Genomic DNA, 21,937 nt, shown 5'->3' with positions numbered 1-21,937 from the left:
GATTCAGTCGGTTAAGCATCTGAGTCTTGATTTTGGCTCAGGTCATGATCTCACAGTTCATGGGATGGAGCCCCAAGATGACAGCGCAGAGCCTGCTTAGGATTCTCTCTCTCCCTCTCTTTCTTCCCGCCCCCCCCCCCACCATCACACGAGCACATGCTCTCTCCAAATAAATAAATTGAAAAAAACAAAAACAAACAAAAAAAAAACTTTAGTCTTTGTGGAAGTATCTAATTCATAATGATTTTCTTCATTTTCCCCAGTTACCTTTAGCTCTTTACTTGAACATGTATTTCCCCTTTCCCCCAGATTGTCATACATAATCCCCTGGTAACTGCTGCTGCTTCTCTCTTTATCCTAGCATTCCCAACAAATTGTAGCTTAAGGTAAGTTGACTGAGACTCATTGGTATAAAAAAGGGAAAAATATGGGGTGCCTGGGTGGCTCAGTTGGTTAAGCATCCAACTTTGGCTCACAGTTTGTGAGTTCAAGCCCTGCATCGGGCTCTGGGCTGACAGCTCGGAGCCTAGAGCCTTCTTCAGATTCTGTGTCTCCTCTCTCTGCCCCTCCCCTGCTTGCACTCCATCTCTCTCTCTCTCTCACTTTTTCAAAAATAAACATTAAGAATTAAAAAAAAACAAAAAAAAAACAAAAAAAAAAACGAGAAAAATAGACGCAGAACACATTCATTTAAATTCTATACTGTTTCCTGTAAGTCAAGTATGTTTCTACAGATTGAGAATAGTAAACAAACAAACAAAAAACAATACAGGAAAAGTGCCCACCCAAGGGAGTCAACAATCTAGTGGGGGTACAAAAGAGCAGAAAGACAACTATATTACAGTGGATGAGCATCTTTAAGATGAGGGTGTTCAAGATGGTAGACAACAAATGAAGCTCCTCACCTAGCCTGGAAAAAGGTGTAAGGATAGGGTGAAGTCAGGGAAGGTATACCTCTAAGCTGTTTCCAGAGGCACATATAGGAGGATATAAGGCAGAAGCAAAGTATGCATAAAACAGAACAAACAGCATGTACAGCTGGAATCATGTCTAGACCAAAACATTTGGCTTCCAACACAGACGATTCTGGACTACCTCAAACTGATATCCTTTATAAACATGTGTTAAAAGATCTATTTAATGGAATAGAGGGTTATATTAATAAAGAATGTATAAAAGGGTTCATTTATTAATTCATTTCCACTAAACTAGTCATTTCTGATAAAGATCAAAAATGTTTCCAGTTCTTAATCTCCTTTGCCAATTATTCAGTGATTTTCCTAGACCCCTAACTTCTTGTGAACACACACAAATGAAAACCTTCAACATTAAAAAGGAGTACATGTGTGAAAAAGATAGCATGTTTTCAATTGATTCTAGTGATATTTTAGTACCCCTTGTGGAATGGCCATCAGACATCTCAGCTGCCTCTCTATCCCTAGGCTCCCTCTGGTAACACAGAACAGAATAAGAAGGAAGGTCCAAAGATGAGGCTCAAAAGGTAGACAGAGACCATATGATATAGAATCTTGCACATCATGAGAAGTCTGTGTTATACCTTAAAAGCTATGGGGAATTGAAAAAAAAATTGAAAAAAGGCAAGAACTATAAGGCTATTTTTGTAAACCAGGCTAGAGAGGCTACTACCACCTTGAGTAGGATGATGGCAGTAGGACTGTAGAGTTGGCATATAGTTGAAAAACAGGAGCCATCATTGATTAGACTTGGAGATAAGAAGAAAGAGAAGGTGAGAATTAAGGTTAAGTTTTAAGTCATAGGCTTGAGCAGTTAGTAGATAAGGATACCACACACAGAGACAGGGTATAAGGGACAAACGTTTGGATTGAAAAACCCTAAGTTTGGCTTTACGCATGTTGAGTTTTACTTCTAGGACATCAAAATGTAGGTATTTATAAACACGACCAAACACTCATATGAGGACTTTAAGACACAGAACAGATGAACTCAAGGGAAGGGAAGCAAAAATAATATAAAAACAGGGAGGGAGACAAAACACGAAAGACTCAATATAGAGAACAAACAGAGGGCTGCTGGAGGGGTTGTGGGAGGGGGGATGAGCTAACTGGGTAAGAGGCATTAAGGAATCTACTCCTGAAATCATTGTTGCACTATATGCTAACTAATTTGGGTGTAAATTAAAAAAATAATAAAATTAAAAATAAATAAATAAATAAATAAATAAATAAATAAATAAATAAAGACCGAGACCAGGAGAGAGACTGGGGGCTGAAGATAGATGTGGGCAGTGTCAGTACATAGATGGAATACATGGATGGAGGAGAATGTTTAAGGAAAGTATATAAAGTAGAAACACATAAAAGGACCTAGGGAAGAGTCCTGAGAATCTCTTGTGTTAAATAATCAGAAAGAGATAGAGGAAAAACCATCAGATGTAATAGAGGAAAAGCAAAAGATTTTCATGTCTTCAAGAAGTGGCCCAAAATGTCCAATGCTAGAGATAGAGGAAAGAGGTATCTGCTAAATTAGCAAAAAGTCATTGTTCATGAACTTGTTGTAAAAGGTTCTAGAAAGAAAGATTAATCCCACCTGCAGTACTACTAACCCATGTAAACTTAAGCCAAGCATTTGACCAAATCTTGGGTTCTTCATCTGTAAGACAGGAAAAACAAAATTCTTCCTGCCTCATGGTTTTGTTATCAGGATTAAATTAAAATCTGAAAATACTCTATAAACTTTAAACAGAGGGTATAGATAAGTGTTACTGCAATTGTGTTGATCTTCAAGCTGTTCACAAATGTCACTTTTATGTTTCACACACAAGGCTCAAAAGTCACATTTGACTTACACTGGCCGATCTAATGTATCAGCAGAAGTGACCCACTCATAGACAAAAGCTGTAAGAAAAGGTACATAGTTCAACATGTCCCCTACAGCAAACATTATAGAAGCATGTTTCAAAATGAAGACTTCATCATCCTAAATTCTTGAGTGATTGCCACAAGGAGAGCCTGACTCATGTTAGCATGTAATATTGGCACAATTAAGTGCTGTTCTTTAAAACACTAAGATTTTGCAATTACACCACTGCAACTAATTGCAGTATAAATGACAGGTGAAAAAAGCAGGAAAGCCAAGAGGAAAATCCCATCTTAGGAGGTAATCAATGAGACATTATAGGGGCTATCACACACACTAATGAACTAATTTTTATTTCATGTAACAGAGTAATTCACTAATCCTCACACTGGATCCAACATTCTTACAGTTACAGAAAAGGTAAACAAGAACAACAAATGTACATAACAGAATTTCTGATGAAGATACTTTGGTTGAGAAAAGATGAGACAGCCCATTAATGAAAAGAAACTGACTCCCCATCACCATTCCTAAACACTGTTGTTTGTACCCTAAATTTTCTGCACTCCTCAGTAAGTTCTACTTTGCACTTGAATGTTTGACTGGTTGTATATTTGTGTTAGGCCAAAGACAAAATGCGCCAGTGGGTTATTAGAAATAAACAGAGAATAGATAAAGTAACCAGAAGCAAACTTCATGAGGGAAGGATGTTTTATTCTTCAAATGTTAGCAGTAAAAGTTACTACTGCCAAATGCCAAGTGACTATTTGATATGCCTAAATGGAACATGTGTGCTGGAAAATGGCAATTACTCCAAACCAAGACCAGAAGTAGAATCCAGGTCAGAGTGAGGCACAAGGGCCCAGTGGACCAGCCTTTTCACCAAGAATAGTGGTTTGCCCCCACTTTTCTTTATTGTGGCCTTTGTCTCTCTCATTAGTTTTGACAAACCATGAAAGAGCATCATAACTGCTTCAGTCCCAACGGAGTTGAAGTCAATTACATGACAAGGGATGTTTGTCTGCTGTGATCATTTTTTTTTTTTAAAGGAGGTGGGGGAACAAAAACAAAACATTCCCACAACTCTCTCCTAGAAAGGTCTTAAGTGCCATTTACAAAGCATACAAATAAATTATCATCATCAATAAACACATCAAAAAAGTCTGACCACCGTCTCTTTGCTCTAAAATTTTTTGACTATTTCTAAATCAAATTCAAGTTTGAACTATGAAGATGATGCACTCAGTGACTTTGAAAGTATAAACTGTAAATACTGAAAGCAATTTCACAAGGCTGCATAAGGTTCCAATCATCTGATCAACTGAGCAACAGCTCAAGGTGACTACTTTGAGGAGGGCTCATTCTTTAGGGTATACAAGCTCTGGAATGAGATGTTGTATTGAACTTGGTATCTCTTATTTTTTGTTCATAGGGACTCCTTAAGAAACAGTTACTGGATTGAATGCAGGTAGTAGGTGACAATGCCAAGTCATGAACCTAAGTGGGGTTTTTTTTTGTTTTTTGTTTTTTGGTTTTTTTTTCCAAATTCCAAATCAAACCTGTTTCATTACCCCCAACACTGCTTCTTGGCCATAACTAAATGGCTGTTTTCTATTACTTGAAAATTTGACCATGCGCATTCTGTTGCCATGGTAGTTTTTGCCCTGGAGTCTCTCGGCTAAAAGGGCTGAAACCATAAATCACAATGTGCTTATCTCACAAATGAAACTACTATAACTAGTATGACAACTATTTCAATCTTACAAACTATACCTTCGAAGTTGAGCTGCCTACTAGAATTATTATCCCGGCAACTCAATTGTGGCTAAACCAATGTAATGTAGGATGTTAGGAGACAAACTGAAGCTAAAGCCCCTAAACGGGCCTCCAGAAGTTTGGCTCTCCTGGCCTTTGTCCCTCTTCGGGGTGGCAATGCCAAACACGGGCAAACTTTGCTGACAAATGTCGCTGTAAGTTTCCTCTTCAATGTGGGCCCACGGAGGATAAATAAAGTGGCCAAGGTAACGTTTCATCTCCTCTGAAAGGAAATATTAACAAGGAGCAAGAGCTGCCTGAGAGAATCGTGGATATAAAATCACAATATTTGCAATGAAATAAACGAAATTGTAAACGCACGATTACACACGCCGAGTGTTACGCACACGCTAATTCACAGTACAACTCTGTTGAATGGAAAGGTCACAAAACCTGCAGTGGCTTTGCCTCCCTCAGTATCCGCACCTGAGGAAATCACTGCTGGGAGCCAAAGCACGTACTCAATGGCGCACACCCGCTGGTTCGAAAGGAAAGGTGAGGGGATGAGGCAAGTTTATTCCGCGCTTCTAAGTCTAGTCCGGGGACCAGAGTTGTCATCAACCCACCACTCCGCAAGACACAGGACCCAGCGAAGTCACCCCGACGCCCACCATACAAAGTGGCTACCCTCCAAGGCCGGGGGCGGGCCAGCGCAGGGCGGGGCGGGGCTGAGAGGCGGGCCCGGAAGGGGGCGGGACCTGCACGCACCCAGCCGAGGGGCGGTTCGACCCCGGAGCCCGCGCTGGGAAGGCAGCCAGTCCCACTCTGAGGAGAGAGGGGGGGATGGGGAGGGGGAGAGCCCTGAGCCGTATCAGGCGGTACCTGCGCTGGAAGTCCAGGGCGAAGGGCTTCAGGTACGGGTCGAGCTCCAGAAGTCGGGCTAGTTCCGGCACATCCGCCAGGGCTGCAGCCAGCGCCGCCTCGGAGCACTCGCCCCGAGCCACCGGAGCCGCCATCTTCTGCTGCAGCCCGAGTAGCCGAGCCCGAGTGGGTCGATTGGAACCTGAGCGGGAACTGGAGCTCTAGTTGGGAGGAAGGCGGCGAAGGCGGAGTCGGAGGAAGCTGAGGCGAGCTTCGGAGTCCCGGGGCCCTTTATAGCCGGAGAGAACGGCCGCCTGCCTCCCCTCCCTCCCCCCCCCCCCCCCCCGCCCGGCGGGGCGGAGCGGGACCCGTGGTGATTCCCGGACTCTCGTCCGGAGCCGGGGGCGGGGGGGGCGGCGGCGAGGTGCTGAGGGACCTCCGCCCGCTCCCGCGGCTAGCACCTGAAGGTCGCAGAGACCTGCCCTTTCCTCCCCAGCCTTTTTTCCCCCCCGCGGGACTGAGGCCATCCTGGCAGGCGGGTCCCGAGCCGAGGTAGCTCTGCCTTGCCCTCCCTAACCTCACCCGTATTTGGCTCCAGAGTTAGCCCTCAGCTTTTCTTCCTTTAAGCAACTCCCACTGGCGGCATCCTTTTCAAATATGATGCGTGCTTTTCTTGAAGGCGACCTTCTCAAAGTTCTGAGAATTTCTTGTTAGGGCGGTATTGCAGACAGATTAAAAAAAAAAAAAAAAATCACAGTAAGGAAAGGGAACAGTCAGTATGGACATAGTAATACCTGGGAGGATGTTCACACCACTGCCTAACCAGAACGCCTGTAGATTTTTCCAGTCTCATGAATTAACCAAAAAAGTCCCGATCCTGGAATCATCCCACGAATACTGTGATGTGCTGGGACTATTCTCTGGGTTGCCAATGGCTGAGAATTGAAACCATGTCAAGAACTTTGCCCATTTCCCATACCTCAAAAACAAACAGAAAAGAAAGGAGAAAGAAAGAAAAAAAAAAAAAAAGACCTTTTTGTCTGTGTTCATAATTGCAACAAACATTTCTCAACGATTGAACTATCCTTGATGAGACAAATAGTATTATAGAGAAAAACGTTAAATTGGACTTCAGCTGTACCCCTTATTGGTGAAGTGCTTGTGCAAGAAATCTCTTTTCCTCTTGGCTTAAGAATGGGGGACCCTACGTAAACTTCCCCAGTGGGAACTTCTGTTTCTCCATACCCGTTAACTGGCTTGTCAACAATTCTGTTTTGAGAACACAATTTTATGTACATCCAGAGAATTGGACCCACCAACCCAGGAGTTTTCAAACTGCTTTGAACCTAGGAACTGAAGAGACTGGAGGATCTCTTTCCCAGTTAAGATTTGGGTGTGGAGAATCCTAGGGACTATGGAGAAGGAAGAGTGTGGATCATCACTGGCCTTGAATTTTAAAACATTCAAAACATTTTTTGTGCAGGCATTAATAACAGACTTGATGAGAGATATCTAGCAACCGAGGACCTCAGAGTGAAAGAGTGAGGAATCTGACAACCTTCAGAAAGGCGTGTCTTAATTTTCCATGAAGATGGCAACATGCAAATGTTAGTAAAATAGAAAACGCTGTAAAACGACACTATAAACTCAGAAGCAGGACACCCAATAGATGCACAAATCTGTATCTCCAATCCTAACCTTTTCTCAGAAATCCAGGTTCATATCACTATCTGCCTACTGAAATTTCCATTTAGCTGGCCAGAAGACCTAAGCCAACTATCTCCAAAATATACCCTAACGCAGTTTTCTCATCCTTTGTTCGGTCACTCTTAACAGGAGCAGCCTCTCCTTTGGACTAACACATCTAGCCCATTTCTTCCATCTAACCCACATCTCTTCCATTTTTTGTCCCTTCTAATCCATTCACTAGTGTTTGTCAAGCTTTAAATGTGCATATGAATCGCCTGGGGATGTTGTTAACAGCACTTAGTCTCATTCAGTTCTGGGTGGTGCCTCAGATTCTGCAATTGTTTCAAGCTCAGAGGTGATGCTGCTGTTCCCGACTGGGGGTGAGGTTTGAGTTGTAAGGCTCTACACAAGAATAAATCAAACAACTTAAATGACATGCTGATTCACTCCGAGTTAAACATAAACTTCTTACCATTCCCTAACTAGGCTTCTTAATCTGGTCCCTATCTTTCCACCACTTTTCTCATCACCTTTTCTCATCTTTTCTGGATTTACTATTCTGTAGAAATAGACTTTCCTGGGACTCACTCAGCACTTTGTAGCCTCTGAGACTTTTTATTTGTCCTCTCTGTTGGGAATTCTCTTCATGACTCAGCCAAACATAACTGATTTCTTCCCAGCATTCCTTGAGATCTCAGCATGAATGTCCACTCATCTTAAGCCTCTGCTTCCACTAAAACTTCAGTGTCTGTTAGAGCATATTCTTTCCTACACAACAATTAACAAAACTTAGGTGTTTCTTTTTCTCTTTTATGTATTGGTCTCCCCCTTTAGAATATAAACTCCAAGAGAGCAGATACCTATTCTCTCTTACTCACTATTGAACAAGTATTTAATGAAGTCCCATGTGTCAACCCGTTCAGTTTCCTGGGTGCTGGGATTAAATTGTAAACAAGACGAGTTCCAGTTGTCATAAAGCTCACTCGAGGTGGAGTGTTGTGTGCTTGTCAATTAACATATAACAAATACTTCTCAAAGCACAAAATGCCCAATAATAAATGCACTGTAGAGAATTAAAGTTAAGCAATAATGTCTGCTTTAGTTCTCGTGGTTAAGGAGGACCATTCAGAACTGACATTGAAGCTGAAGTGTGTAATGACGGGGAGGGAAGAAGCCATGAGACAAAGAACATTGCCAGTAAAGAGTTTGTGCAATGGGGAATGACTTTAGTCACAGAAAGAGACAATTCTAGTGTACCTGTTACATAGTGAGAAGAATACCAAGAAGTAAGGTGTGAGAGCTAGACAGCTGTTTGATCATATAGGGCCTCTAATTTAAGTATGATAGGATGCTGTTGAAGGGTTTTGAGCAGAAAACTGATTTAATTTGATTTACGTTAAAAAAAATATTTTCTCTATGGAAAATGGATTACAGGGATAACAAGAATGGAAGCAGAGAGACTATTAGGATGCCACCGCAGTGCCTAATTAGATATATATTCCTTTAAATTTATCCATTAAAATGTTCTAAAACTGGATGAGGCAAAGGTTACATAATTCTATAAGTTTACCCAAAAATCATTAAAGTATACACTTAAAACAGGTGAATTTTATGGTGTAAACTGCACTCCATAAAGCTAGTTTAAAACTTTCTTTTACATAAGACTGTAAGAATCTCCTTACAGTGTATATAATAGCTAGCAAGTTTTGGTATCCCAGTCTCCAAACTAATATGCACTTATTTCTGGATTAAATTCTGCAGAGGCAGTAGCCAACTAAACTGCCCCTCTCCCACCTTGTGAAGCCTTTCAGAGGACCCTGGAGGAACAGATTGTCATTTTGTCTTCAGCCTCGTTCACCATCTAACCTCTCTATTTAGACTGCCAAATGGTGAGTGTTCAATGTGATGCTGGTTGTCACTGCCTGAAAATCAGAGTTAAGCAAACAACTTTTTTTCAAGGGCAGTACGTAATAGTTTTTAGATGATAGTGATTTTCAATTACTTTTGTGGTTTTGTCCTTATAAGTTGGGTGAGAATCAGTGACCTAAAAGTGAAAGGCTCTAACTTTTGTGACACATCCCCTAAATATCTGGTCCCCTCCATTAGAACTTAAACAGGGGCACCTGGGTGCCTCAATCAGTTGAATGTCTGACTTTCAGCTCAGGTCATGATCCCATGCTTCATGAGTTTGAACCCTGGGTCAAAGCCCTGGGTTGGGCTCTATGCTGTCATCACTGAGCCTGGAGCCTGCTTCAGGTTCTGTGTCTCCCTCTCTCTCTCTACCCCTTGCCTGCCCATGCTCTGTCTCTCTGTCTCTTAAAAGTAATGTATACATAGATATATACATATATACATACATAATATATATGTATATATTATTAAAAAAGAACCTAAACAATTTTCCTTGGTCTCAGACTTACCCAAGCAAAATGGCAGTTTTTATTTCACTCAAGTTACAGGCTTCCTTTAGGCCTTTATATTATATCTCTAGTGATTATTTTATATATTTGGAATTTTCAGTACTTCTCAATTGTTCCTTATTTGAAAATTTTGCAAACTTTTTCGGCATAAAATCTTATAAGAAAGGATCAGATACCTGAGTTCATCATACTGGACTTATTCTGAAAGAAGACTATAGTGGTTCTTTACAATAATAGCTAATAATAATAACACACTGCTTTCCACAGTCTAGACACTTTTAACCATTATATGGTGGTGGTGGTGGTGTGTGTAAAACCCTTACTTAACCCTATGATGAAGGTACTTAAAGATGAAGAAAATTGTTTAAGGTAATGCAGCTAGTAAGACTCAGGATTTGAATCCAAATACAGCTTTTACAGTCTGTAGTCAAACAGGATCTGAATCCAGATATACCTTTTGCAGTCTATAATTTTAAGAATTATTTTATCCTGCCTCTCAGAAAGATGAATATGAAGACAAATATGTAGAAGATTTTTTTTTAAAGACTTTAAGACCAAAATTAGACAAAATTTAAAACACTGTGCATCTTGCCACTTTACCTGAATGAAACCCAGGTCCCTGGAAAACCTAACTAGTCCACAATAAAACAAAGAGCTAGGAAATAGGCAAAAAATAAAAAGTCTTTTTACATATAAAATTTAAATCTCAAAAGCCCATGGATTACACCCTCATGCAGCTATCATTACTTATTATGGTGCCTTGAATTGTGGCTCCCCAAAATATACATCCAGGTCCTAATCCCCAGAACCTGTGAAAGTTAACTTATTTGGGAAAAGGGTCTCTGCAGACATAATTAAGCTAAGGATCTTGAGATGAGGAGATCATCCTGGATTATCTACATTATCTGGTTCTTAAATCCAATGACAGTGTCCTTGGCAGAGATCTGCAGAGCAGACACAAGCAGAAGAGGTAAGTGGCCATGAGGGCAGAGATTGGAGTGACACAGACACAAGTCAAAGGTCAGTAGGCTCCAGAAGCTGAAAGAGGCAAAAAATAGATTCTCCCCTAGAGCCTCCAGAGGAAATGTGGCCTTGCTGACAACTTGATTTCAGACTACCCATCTCCAAAACTATTAGAGAATATATTTTTGTTATTTAAATCACATGAGAGCAGAACTGCTTTAGGACATTAATTGGCTTATTTATATACCACCTATTCAACAAAGGAATTCAAGGTGGCTAATAAAAATACTTGCAATAAGTAAAACAATACTTGGAAAAAGCAAAAACAAAAAGAATAGAGAAAATCTATGACATTTGAGTTTAGACCTTAGTTTCTAAGTGCCTAGTAGCAAAACCAAAACGGGAAAGACATCAAGTGTTTATAATTCTATAACCTTTGGAGCACCTGGGTGGCTCAGTCAGTTAAGTGTCCATCTTCGGCTCAGGTCATGATCTTGGAGTTCCTGACTTGGAGCCCTGCATCAGGCTCTGTGCTGACAGCTCAGAGCCTGGAGCCTGCTTCAGATTCTGTGTCTCCTTCTCTCTTTGCCCCTCCCCTTCTCTCTCTCTCTCAAATAAATAAACAATAAATTTAAAAAAAAACAATTCTATAAGCTCAAAATTGTGCCTTCTAGTTAGAAATGCCTCCATAAGTGATAGGAATTGAGAAACATTTTGAACCATATACTTGGAAACCAATTTTAGATAAATACGAAGGCCTTCCCAGATTTTGGGGGGACAACAGTATAAGACAAGGACACAGACTTAAGAGCCAAGCTGCCTGAGTTTGGATCTCAACTCTCCTGCTCACTAATATGTGATCATGGGAAGTCAATCTCTGTGTTTCAGTTTCCATTTCTACAGGGTGGGAATGATAATAGTATTTGCTTTCATATTGAAAGGATTAAATGACTTAATACATATAAGATATTTAAAACTGGACATAGCATATAATAATCACTTAATAAATGGTAACATATTTCTGCACAAGCAATACTATATATAGCAAAGAAGAGTAATGTTTTTCATATACAATGCTCTCCAATAACCTAGATTAGTACAAAAGTAAGAAAGCGTTAAGATCTTGAGGATAGTTCACACATACAGGGGGAATAAATATTACATCACTGAAACCTGACTTGGAATGTGATGGACACTAACACTGAGTCGCACTTTTCAAAAGGAAGCCTCTGATCAGAGACCAATATGTTCCATACATCAGTGCTGGTAAACAAATGTCTGTGACCTATCCACAAACAAAAAATACAGAAATTGGGAAAACATGTTTAGAAAGTTCAATATCAGTTTGAAAAATATAATCATAAGAAATTGGGCTTTATATTTGGTATTTAAATTGTTTTTATTTCTTTAGAAAAATATTCTAGTTGTATTGTATGAAGCTTTCAATCCATGACTGATTACAGGGGAAAAAAAAGAAAAAAACTTTCCTTTGATTAGCCTTGTGCTATATACAACCAGAACCATTCTCAGAAAATCCTTTATCTGTGCAAATGCCCCAATGGGTACATACTAGACACTCCCAAATTCTCAGTAAACAAAACAAAACAAAAACAGAATAGGAATTGGAACTGACTTGGAACATTTTAATGAAATTATACTTATTTTACATATTCAAAGTCAAAGCTAAATTATTCAAGTAGAGCCAATCTATTGAAACTGCATTGTAAAATAACCATGCCGAATTATTTAGAGACAAAAGACAAACTGTGAAGTATGAGAAAATTGACTAAAATAGGACCCTGTTATTATTTTTTTTTTTTTAGGTAGAAATGTCTTCAAAGTTGCATAGGTTGAGCCAACTGACAATAAAGAAATAGGCAATGGATGACTCAAAAAATTATAAAAATGTCCATTTACTATACAAAATAATCTGGGTGCTTTACTACAAACCCAACCATGCTGTATTCTTCAGGACATGAAAATCTAACATTCATATGTTAATTTTTCACACTTTGGACTTTGAATACAGCCAAATTCTGGTCTCAGCTCTATCATTTATGAGCCATATGACTTTGGGCAAGTCACTTTTAGAAACTGTTTCATTTTCTATAATATAGATATAATAAAACTTGTCATTGGGAAGATATGACATTAAAACGATATCAAGACCATGACAAGAAGGATAGCAGACCAGGGTAACTCAGTTAATTCAGGCGGGAGGAGGCAGAGTTGTGCTATTGTGGCTGTGTCTAATGAAAGTCAGGGCAGGTAATCTTACCCAACTCTGCCTTCACTCCAGTAGGATTTAGTGCAATGCTGTAATTGCCCCCACTTAAAAGACAAAGAGCTCTGATAATTTTGAGGTGAGTGAGTTATAATTATAATGGATTGTAATGCTTTAGAATACTGCTTCTGTTAAAATTGATGACAATCATCTTAAAAATGAACTTTTGCAATATTACATTTCTAAATCCCATATTGCCTATACTGTGTTTTTACTCAAGAGAATTACCTTTAAAACTACACTATTGGAGAAAAAAGGAAGCTAACCTAAATAAAATTCAGAAAATACTGTTTTGACTAGATTCTTGAAGGCTAAAAACAAAAAGAATTGTACATAAACACTATATTCTAGTTGATAAATTTATTTTTCAGAGCAGTATGGACTAAGTATTCTAAAGCTACTCTGCATGTATACTGCAATTGGTTGAGCAAATAAGTAAATAAATTATAGATAATGGGAGCCGGATCTCATTCTGTCAGAGATAGAAGCTACAAATAAGCAATGGGGGAAGGGGAGAATAAACCCTGTGGTTCTGAAGTTAAAGTCAGAGATAGTGAAATGAACTCACCTACCCCCTCAAACACACACACACACACACACACACACACACACACACACACAGATATTTTTAACATGTATACACATGGATTTGTATTACACATATATTTCTTAGCTCTGTCTGCTGAGAGGACATGAAAGCAATAACATCACAGTAACAACAAGCATACCCAGCACCGAGATCTTAGATTCTGAAAACCATTCTCCAACAAAAAGAACCAGGGGTCCTTGGATAAATGGCTGATTCTAGGGCTGGATAGAAAAATCCAAGATAAACCTAGAGAATTTAATAGGACCAGAAGGAGAGTGTTAAAAAGGAGAAGAAAAAGAAGAAAGATGAGGTGGTGGAGGAAGAGGAGGAGGAGACTATGGGATCATGTCAAAAGGGCCCAAGGAGCAGGGTGCCTGGATGGCTCAGTCAATTAAGCATCCAATTCTTGATTTTGGCTTGGGTCAAGATCTCACAGTCATGATCTCATGGTTCACGAAATTGAACCCTGCATCAAGCTCTGCACTGAGCATGGAGCCGCTTAGGATTCTCTCCCTCCCTCTCCCTCTGCCCCACTCCTGCTTGTGCTCTCTCTTTCTCTTTCTCTCTCTCTCTCAAAAAAATATAAATTTAAAAAATAATTTCAAACAATAAAAGGACACAGAAACCAATTTGAGAAAGTTTCTCAAATAGTCAAAGCAGGATCCATTGAGCAGCAAAATAAATATTTAGTATTGGACTGTTAGTAGCATAAGCATACCTCATTTTATTGTACTTCACTTTGTTACACTTCACAGATACTGCATTCTTTGCAGATTGAAAGTCTGTGGCAATCCTGCATCAAGCTAGTTTATTGGCAACATTTTTCTAACAGCATTTGCTCACTTTGTGGCTCTGTGTCACATTTTGGTAATTCTCACAATATTTCAAACTTTTTTTATGATTAATATATTTGTTATGGTGATCTTTGATCAATGGTCTTTGATGTTACTATTATAATTGTTTTGGGGTGCCATGAACCACACCCATATAAAATGGTGAACTTAACAGATAAATGTGTGTGTTCTGTTTTCTCCATTGACTGGCCGTTCCTTATCTGTCTGTCTCTCTTCAGGCCTCTTTATTTCTTGAGACACAACAATATTGAAATTAGGCCAATTAATAGTTCTATAAATGGCCTTTAAGTGTTCAATTGAAAGGAAGAGTCACATGTCTCTCACTTTAAATCAAAAGCTTGAAATGGTGGGGCGCCTGGGTGGCGCAGTCGGTTAAGCGTCCGACTTCAGCCAGGTCACGATCTCGCGGTCCGGGAGTTTGAGCCCCACGTCAGGCTCTGGGCTGATGGCTCAGAGCCTGGAGCCTGTTTCCGATTCTGTGTCTCACTCTCTCTCTGCCCATCCCCCGTTCATGCTCTGTCTCTCTCTGTCCCAAAAATAAAAATAAACGTTGAAAAAAATTTAAAAAAAAAGCTTGAAATGGTTAAGCATAGTAGGGAAGGCGTGTCAAAAGCTGAGCTAAGCCAAAAGTTAGGTATCTTGTGCCAAATAGCCAATTTGTGAATGCAAAGAAAAGGTTCTTGGAGGAAATGTAAAGTGATACCCCAGTGAACACACAAATGATAAGAAAGTGAAACAAATAGCCTATTGCTTATATGGTGACTGTTTTAGTGGCCTGGATAGATCAAACCAGTCACAGTGTTCCCATAAGCCAAATCCTAATCTAGAGCAAGGTCCTAACTTTCTTTAACATTATAAGAGCTGAGAGAGGTAAGAAAGCTGCAGAAGGAAAGTTTGAAACTACCAGAGGCAGGTTCCTGAAGTTTAAGAAAAGGACCTGTTTCCTTAACATCAAAGTACAAGGTGAAGCAGCAAGTGCTAACATAGAAACTGCAGCAAATCATCCAGAAGATCTAGGTACAATAATTAATGAAGGTGGCTACAGTAAACAATAGATTTTCAATGTATTGAAAAAGATGCTTCTGGTGGAAAAAGATGCCATCTAGGTCTTTCATAGCTAGAGAGAAGTCAATGCCTGGCTTCATATCTTCAAAGGAGAGGCTGACTTCCTTGTTAGGGAGCTAAATGTAGCTGGTGACTTGAAGTTGAAGCCAATGCTCATTTATCATTCTGAAAATCATAGGGTTCTTAAGAATTATGCTAAGTCTATTGTGATTATGATGTATAAAAGGAAAAACAAAGCTTGGATGACAGCACATCTCTTTATGACATGATTTACTAAATATTTTAAGCCTACTATTGAGACCTATTGCTCAGAAAAAAAAAAAAGAAAAAAAAATATTACTCCTTATCAACAATGCATCTGGTCATCTAAGAGCTCTGATGGAGATGTACAAGGAGATTAATGTTGATTTCATGCCTGCCAATATAAGATCTATTCATGCTTCCAACCCATGGATCAAGGAGTAATTTTGACTTTCAAATCTTACTATTTAAGAGGTGCATTTTTATAAGGCTATCACTGACATAGATAATGATTCTTCTGATGGATCTGGGAAAAATCAATTGGAAACTTTAGGGAAAGGATTCACCATTCTAAATGCCATTAAGGGCATTTGTGACTCAATGGAAAAGGTCAAAATGTCAGCATTAAAAGAAATTGATGCCAATCTTCATGGATGACTTTGAAGGTTCAAGTCTTCAGTGAAAAGAGGTAATCACAGATGTGGTGGAAATGACAAGAGAATTAGAATTAGAAGTGGAGCCTGAAAATGTGATTGAGTTGCTGCAATTTTACGATAAAACTTGAACAGATGAGGAATTGCTTCTCATAAATGAACAAAGAAAGTGGTTTCTTCAAATGTAATCTACTCCTGGTGGGATAATTTGAAGATTATTGAAATGACAACAAAGGATTTAGAATATTAAATAATCTTAATTGATATAGCAATAACAGGGTTTGAGGGTTGACTCCAATTTTACAATAAATTCTATTGTGGGGAAAATGCTATCAAACAACATCAATGCCACAGAGAAATTGTTCATGAAAAGAAGAGTCAATGCTGGAAAATTTGTCTTATTTTAGGAAGCTGCCACAGCCACCCCAACCTTAAGTAACCACCACCCTGATCAGTCAGTAACCATCAATATCAAAGCAAGACCCACCAACAGTAAAAAGACTACAACTTACTGAAAATTCACATGATGGTTAACATTTTTTAGCATTAAGTATTTTTGAATTGTCACAGACTTTTTTTAGCTATAATTCTATTGCACACCTAATAGACTACAGCATAGTGTAAACATAACTTTTGTATGCATTGGGAAACCAAAAAATTCAGTGGACTCACTTTATTGTGATATTGCTTTATTGTAGGAACTAAACCTGCAATATCTCTGAGCTATGCCTGTAATAGTATTTATAACTCAAAGACCAAAGTAAATATTCACAAGTACATCCTAATATACATAATTTATTGACAAAATAATGAGGGAGAAAGGAAAGTGCTTCCTTCAGAAAAATTCTAAATAATTTATTCTCCCTCCAAGAGGTGGAGCTTAATTTTCTTCCACTGGAATGTGTGCTAGACTTTGTTACTTGCTTCAAAATAATAGGCTATGAAAAGAGAAAAACAGGAACTTTACAGTGCAGAAACCTGTCAGATTCCACCTTAAGTGAAAAAAATTGACACCACTGGTGATAAGACATGTTATGATATAACCCTTGATAGGGTTTGATAAGAAACACATTTCACTTCTGATATTCTTCCAAAAAAATTTTAGAACTTCTGGTAAGTAAATATCAGATAAAACTGAATCAACGATGGTCTACAAAGCACCTGATGAATATTCTTAAAAATTATGAAGGATGTAGGGCACCTGGGTGGCTCAGTTGGTTAAATGCCAGACTTCAGCTCAGGTCATGATCTCACAGTTTGTGAGTTCAAGCCTCATGTTGGTCTCTGTGCCGACAGCTAGGAACCTGGAGCCTGCTTCAGATTCTGTGTCTCCCTCTCTGTCTCTGCCCCTCCCCTTCTTGCTCTCTGTCTGTCTCTCTCTCTCAAAAATAAATAAACATTAAAAAAAATATGAAGGATGTGAAGAGGAAGGAAAGACTGTGATACTGTCACCAGCTGAAGAAGGCTAAGGATACATGATGACTGAAAGTTAAGTGGTATCCTAGCTCTCTTGATTCAAACTATACTACAAAGCTATATTAATAAAAACAGTATTGTACTTGCTCAAAAATAGATACGTAGATCAATGGAACAGAATAAAGAGCCCAGAAATAAACCCATGCTATATGATCAACCAATCTATGAAAAAGGAGACAAGAACATACAAAGGGTAAAATGCAGTCTCTTAAATAAAGTATATTGGGAAAATTAGACAGCTACATCCCAAAGATTGAAACTAGACCACTTTCTTACACCATGTACAAAAATAAACTCATAATGGATTAGTGAAAGACCTTAATGTAAGACCTGAAACTATAAAACTCCTAGGATGAAACATAGGCAATAGATTCTTTGGCATTTGTCCTGTCAATATTGTTTTGGATATGCCTCCTCAGGCAAGAGGAAAAAAAAAAAGAAAACACAAATAAATGGGACTACATCAAACTGAAAAGCTTTACACATTGACAGAAACCATCAACAAAACAAAAAAGACAACCTAATGAGTGGGAGAAGATACTTGCAAATGATGTATCTAATAAGGAGTTGTTACTGAAAATATAAAAAGAATTCATACAACTCAATAACAGAAACAGCAGCAGCAGCAACAACAATAATGAGCCTGATTAACAAATAGAGGACCTGAATAGACATTTTTCCAAAAAAGACACACAGATGGCCAACAGGAATGTGAAAAGATGTTCCATATCGATAGTCATCAGAGAAACCCAAATCAAAACCAAAATGAGATACTACCTCACACATGTCACAATGGCCGTTATCAAAAAGATAAGAAATAATAGGTATTGGTGAGGATGTGCATAAAAGGGAACGCTTGTGCACTATTGTGAGAATGTAAATTGGTACAGCCAATATGGAAAACAGTATGGAGATTCCTCAAAAATTTATAGCAATCCAGCAATTCCATTTCTGGGTATTTATCTGAAAAAAAGAAAAGAAAAAGAAAACACTAGTTTGAAAAGATATGAAAACCCTATGTTCACTGCAGCATTGTTGACAATAGCCAAGATATGGAAGTAATGTGTGCCCATCGATAGATGAATGGCTAAAGACATTGTGGTATATATATGTGTGTGTATATATATATATACACACACACAATTGAATATTACTCAGCCATAAAAACGAATGAAATCTTGCCATTTATGAAAATGTGGTTGGATTTAGAGGCTATTGTGCTAAGTGAAATAACCTAGAGAAAGGCAAATAACATATAATTTTGCTTATATGTGTAATCTAAAAAACAAAACAAATATACCAGCAAAACAAAACAGAAACAGACTCATAGATACAGAAAATAAACTAGTGATTGCCAAAGGGGAGATCGGTGGAGGCATGAACAAAATAGGTGAAGGGATTAAGAAGGACAAACTTCTAATTATAAAATAACTTAGTTATAAAATAAATAAGTCACAGGGATATAATGTACAGCAGAGAGAATATAGTCAATAATTTGCAATAACTTTGTGTGGTGTGGCAACAGATAGTGACTAGACCTATAATGATAATCATTTCATAATGTATAAAAATATCATCACTATCTTTTACACCTAGAACTAATGTGATATTGTATGTCAATTTAATTCCATTTAAAAATAAATAAAGATTAATGAAAAAAATATATAGTTCTGACATATAAAATTTGTGTTTGACATTAATTAGAAGTTCATACACACATATATATGTACATACATACAGTTAAACTGATATCCCCTGGAATGGATCATGGAATTTAAGAATGTGAAATATTAACAAAATCTACAAGTTAGTTAATAGCATTGTACCAGTGTTAATTTCTTGGTTTTAATACATGTGTTTGTATAAGATGTTAGCACTGAGAAACTTTCATGAAGGTATATGATAACTCTTTATACTGTCTTTACAATTTTTCCATAAATCAGAAATTATTCCAAAATAATTCCCCTTTAATCTATAATATCTACATTTCTAAAATCTTAACATTTGTTAATTTTGGAGAGAAAATACATACAGGTTTCAAAAACTATTGTCGTATTTATTTTTCTGTAATTTTATTTTTTCTAAAAGAAAAATACTGCAATATTAATTTTCCACCTTTCATTCAATGATATTTAGTGCTTACACAACCTTAGTTAACATTACATAAAAATATATAATAATGTTTTAATAACATCATAATAAAAATTCTGACTCTAGTGAATTAAGTGTAATGGATTTTTGGAGCCTCTATTAACTCTGAGTTTACAAGACTGCTGCTTAGTTATCTAGTGGCATAGTGTTCTGAGAAATTTAAAGGAACTGCTACAAGTGCCTAATTAATCCTTACAAAGTTGAGATAATCTGATTCATTAAAAGAACAATGTGTGCCTGGTACTGAACTAGAAATTTTTAATTACCATTTTGTACTTTGCTGATAACTTGATCTTCAGTGAAAAAAAGTGACTGTCTCTAGGTGACGTATCAAAAAGTTTAAAGCACAAAACTTCAGGAAATATAAGAAATCTCAGATAAATGACCTAGATTTTCAGAATATATTTTTCTCATTTTGAAGTCATTTTCCTTACACTGTATGATTCTTAGGACAATTTTAATAGAACCCCTCTTTCTAACACAAAATTTTCACAACATTGAGTCACTTAAGCATTGAATACCTTGAAGTTGCTTTCTAATTTAATTCTTCCACTATTTGCTTCCATCTGTTTTCTTCTAATGTTAAATGTATCCTATTTTCAAGATTTTTTAAAATTTTTTTATAACGTTTATTTATTTTTGAGACAGAGAGAGACAGAGCATGAATGGGGGAGGGTCAGAGAGAGGGAGACACAGAATCTGAAACAGGCTCCAGGCTCTGAGCTGTCAGCACAGAGCCCGACAGGGGCTCGAACTCACAGACTGAGAGATCATGACCTGAGCCGAAGTCGGACACTTAACCGACTGAGCCACCCAGGCACCCCAAGATTTTCTTTTTTATTAGCAGTTGTAGTAATCCCTTTTAAACTTAAAAAGACTCACAGTGTTCCAAGATATTACAGTGAAACAAAAGTTAGTTACTTGATATTAGATTTAATACTAGGGATTTTTTTAAACAAACATCTGTCTTTACATAAAATTAATAATCTACATGTGAATTTACCTATATCAAAACATCTTTTGAGAACTTTTTCAGAGATAATTAATCTTGTAGATATCTTTGCATTACTTCCCTTCATGAACACCTGCTAAATTAACTTTCATGTGGAAAAGTAACAATTTCTAGGCCAATCATATTAAATTATTTCATGAGAGAGTTTATCATTTCACCTGACTCAATATTCTACTACTTATACTTTTGATCTAAAACCTGTTTGACAGATAAAAGTTGAAACTCTTCCTTAGTGGGATGAGGTTAGAAAATTCTTTAAGATCTAAGAATAGTTCTAATATAAAAGGATTGAAGGGGGGCCTGGGTGGCTCAGTAGGTTAAGCATCTGACTTCAGCTCAGGTCATAATCTTGCAGTCTGTGAGTTTGAGTCCTATGTCAGGCTCTGTGTTGACAGCTCAGAGCCTGGAGCCTGGTTTGGATTCTGTGGCTCCCTCTGTCTCTGCCCCTCCTCCACTCACATTCTTTCCCTCTTTCAAAAATAAATAAACACTAAGAAAAAATAAAAAGATTGTAGAAGCCAAATTTGAGGTACACATTTCTATGAAGTTATCACTGCCTATTAAATAACAGATACTTTTGCAGTATCCAGGTCTTTTTTTCTTTCTTTCTTTTTAACTTTTTTTTTCTTACTTTTTAAGTGAACAGTATTTAGAATTGAATTTGGTGCTCATTAAAATTGATACTCCCCCAGAGTAAAGTAGTTTAAATTAAAAAGATATACATATGTATGTGTATAAAGAAACTTTGATTTAATATTTTACCATAAACTGGAATTTCTGCAGAACTATAGATAGATTTCTTAATATTCCCATGGCCCATCTCTATTATTAAGTTCAGCTGGGACTTCAGCTTCAAATGAGATGTAGTAATAAGTACTAGATTTACCCTTCTGTGTAAAACAACAACAACAACAACATCAAAATCAAGGTGCTGGGCATCAAGCAACTGAAGAGAGTAATCCCTGAGAAATAGAAAACATCTGAGGTGACCCCTACAAATGTAGGGGCTTTCTGCCATGAGAGATTTCCAAGTTATGGTTCAGAGAAGAACACAGGAAGAACCTAGCCTGAGGAAGTGGAAGTCCAGAGAGAAAAAGCAGCCTAGAGTTTACAGGGCAACACCATAAAGGAGGGACCTGCACAGAAAAATAACCCAGACTCATGCAGAATGATCCTGCTGAATATTCCACAGAGAAGAGATCAGTGATTGTATTTGACGAGACTGCCAGAGGTAGTAAAAAGCATCCAAAAGGATTAAAGCAAATACTGCACAACATTGACACAGGCCAGGAAAAGTACCTGTTCC

At 37.9% G+C, this 21,937-nt stretch overlaps 1 protein-coding gene and 1 long non-coding RNA gene across 2 annotated transcripts in view; one reads left to right on the top strand and one right to left on the bottom strand.

The window, feature by feature from the left end:
• Positions 1–5,718, bottom strand: part of GBE1 (1,4-alpha-glucan branching enzyme 1) — a 266,770-nt gene extending 261,052 nt beyond the window's left edge. Inside the window, exon 1 of the mRNA XM_047875374.1 lies at positions 5,476–5,718. Coding sequence (XP_047731330.1) covers positions 5,476–5,609 — 134 coding nt within the window. The 5' untranslated portion in view covers positions 5,610–5,718. The remainder of the gene's footprint in view (positions 1–5,475) is intronic.
• LOC125175096 (uncharacterized) overlaps positions 5,712–21,937 on the top strand; it is a 59,066-nt gene continuing 42,840 nt past the window's right edge. The window contains exons 1-2 of the long non-coding RNA XR_007155655.1: positions 5,712–7,061; positions 8,905–9,032. This is a non-coding gene — a long non-coding RNA (uncharacterized LOC125175096). The remainder of the gene's footprint in view (positions 7,062–8,904; positions 9,033–21,937) is intronic.

Source organism: Prionailurus viverrinus, chromosome C2 (assembly GCF_022837055.1).
Source record: "Prionailurus viverrinus isolate Anna chromosome C2, UM_Priviv_1.0, whole genome shotgun sequence".
NCBI classification, from domain to species: domain Eukaryota; kingdom Metazoa; phylum Chordata; class Mammalia; order Carnivora; family Felidae; genus Prionailurus; species Prionailurus viverrinus.
The sequence above is the reverse complement of the archived record's forward strand: the minus strand, read 5'-3'. Positions and strand labels throughout refer to the sequence as shown.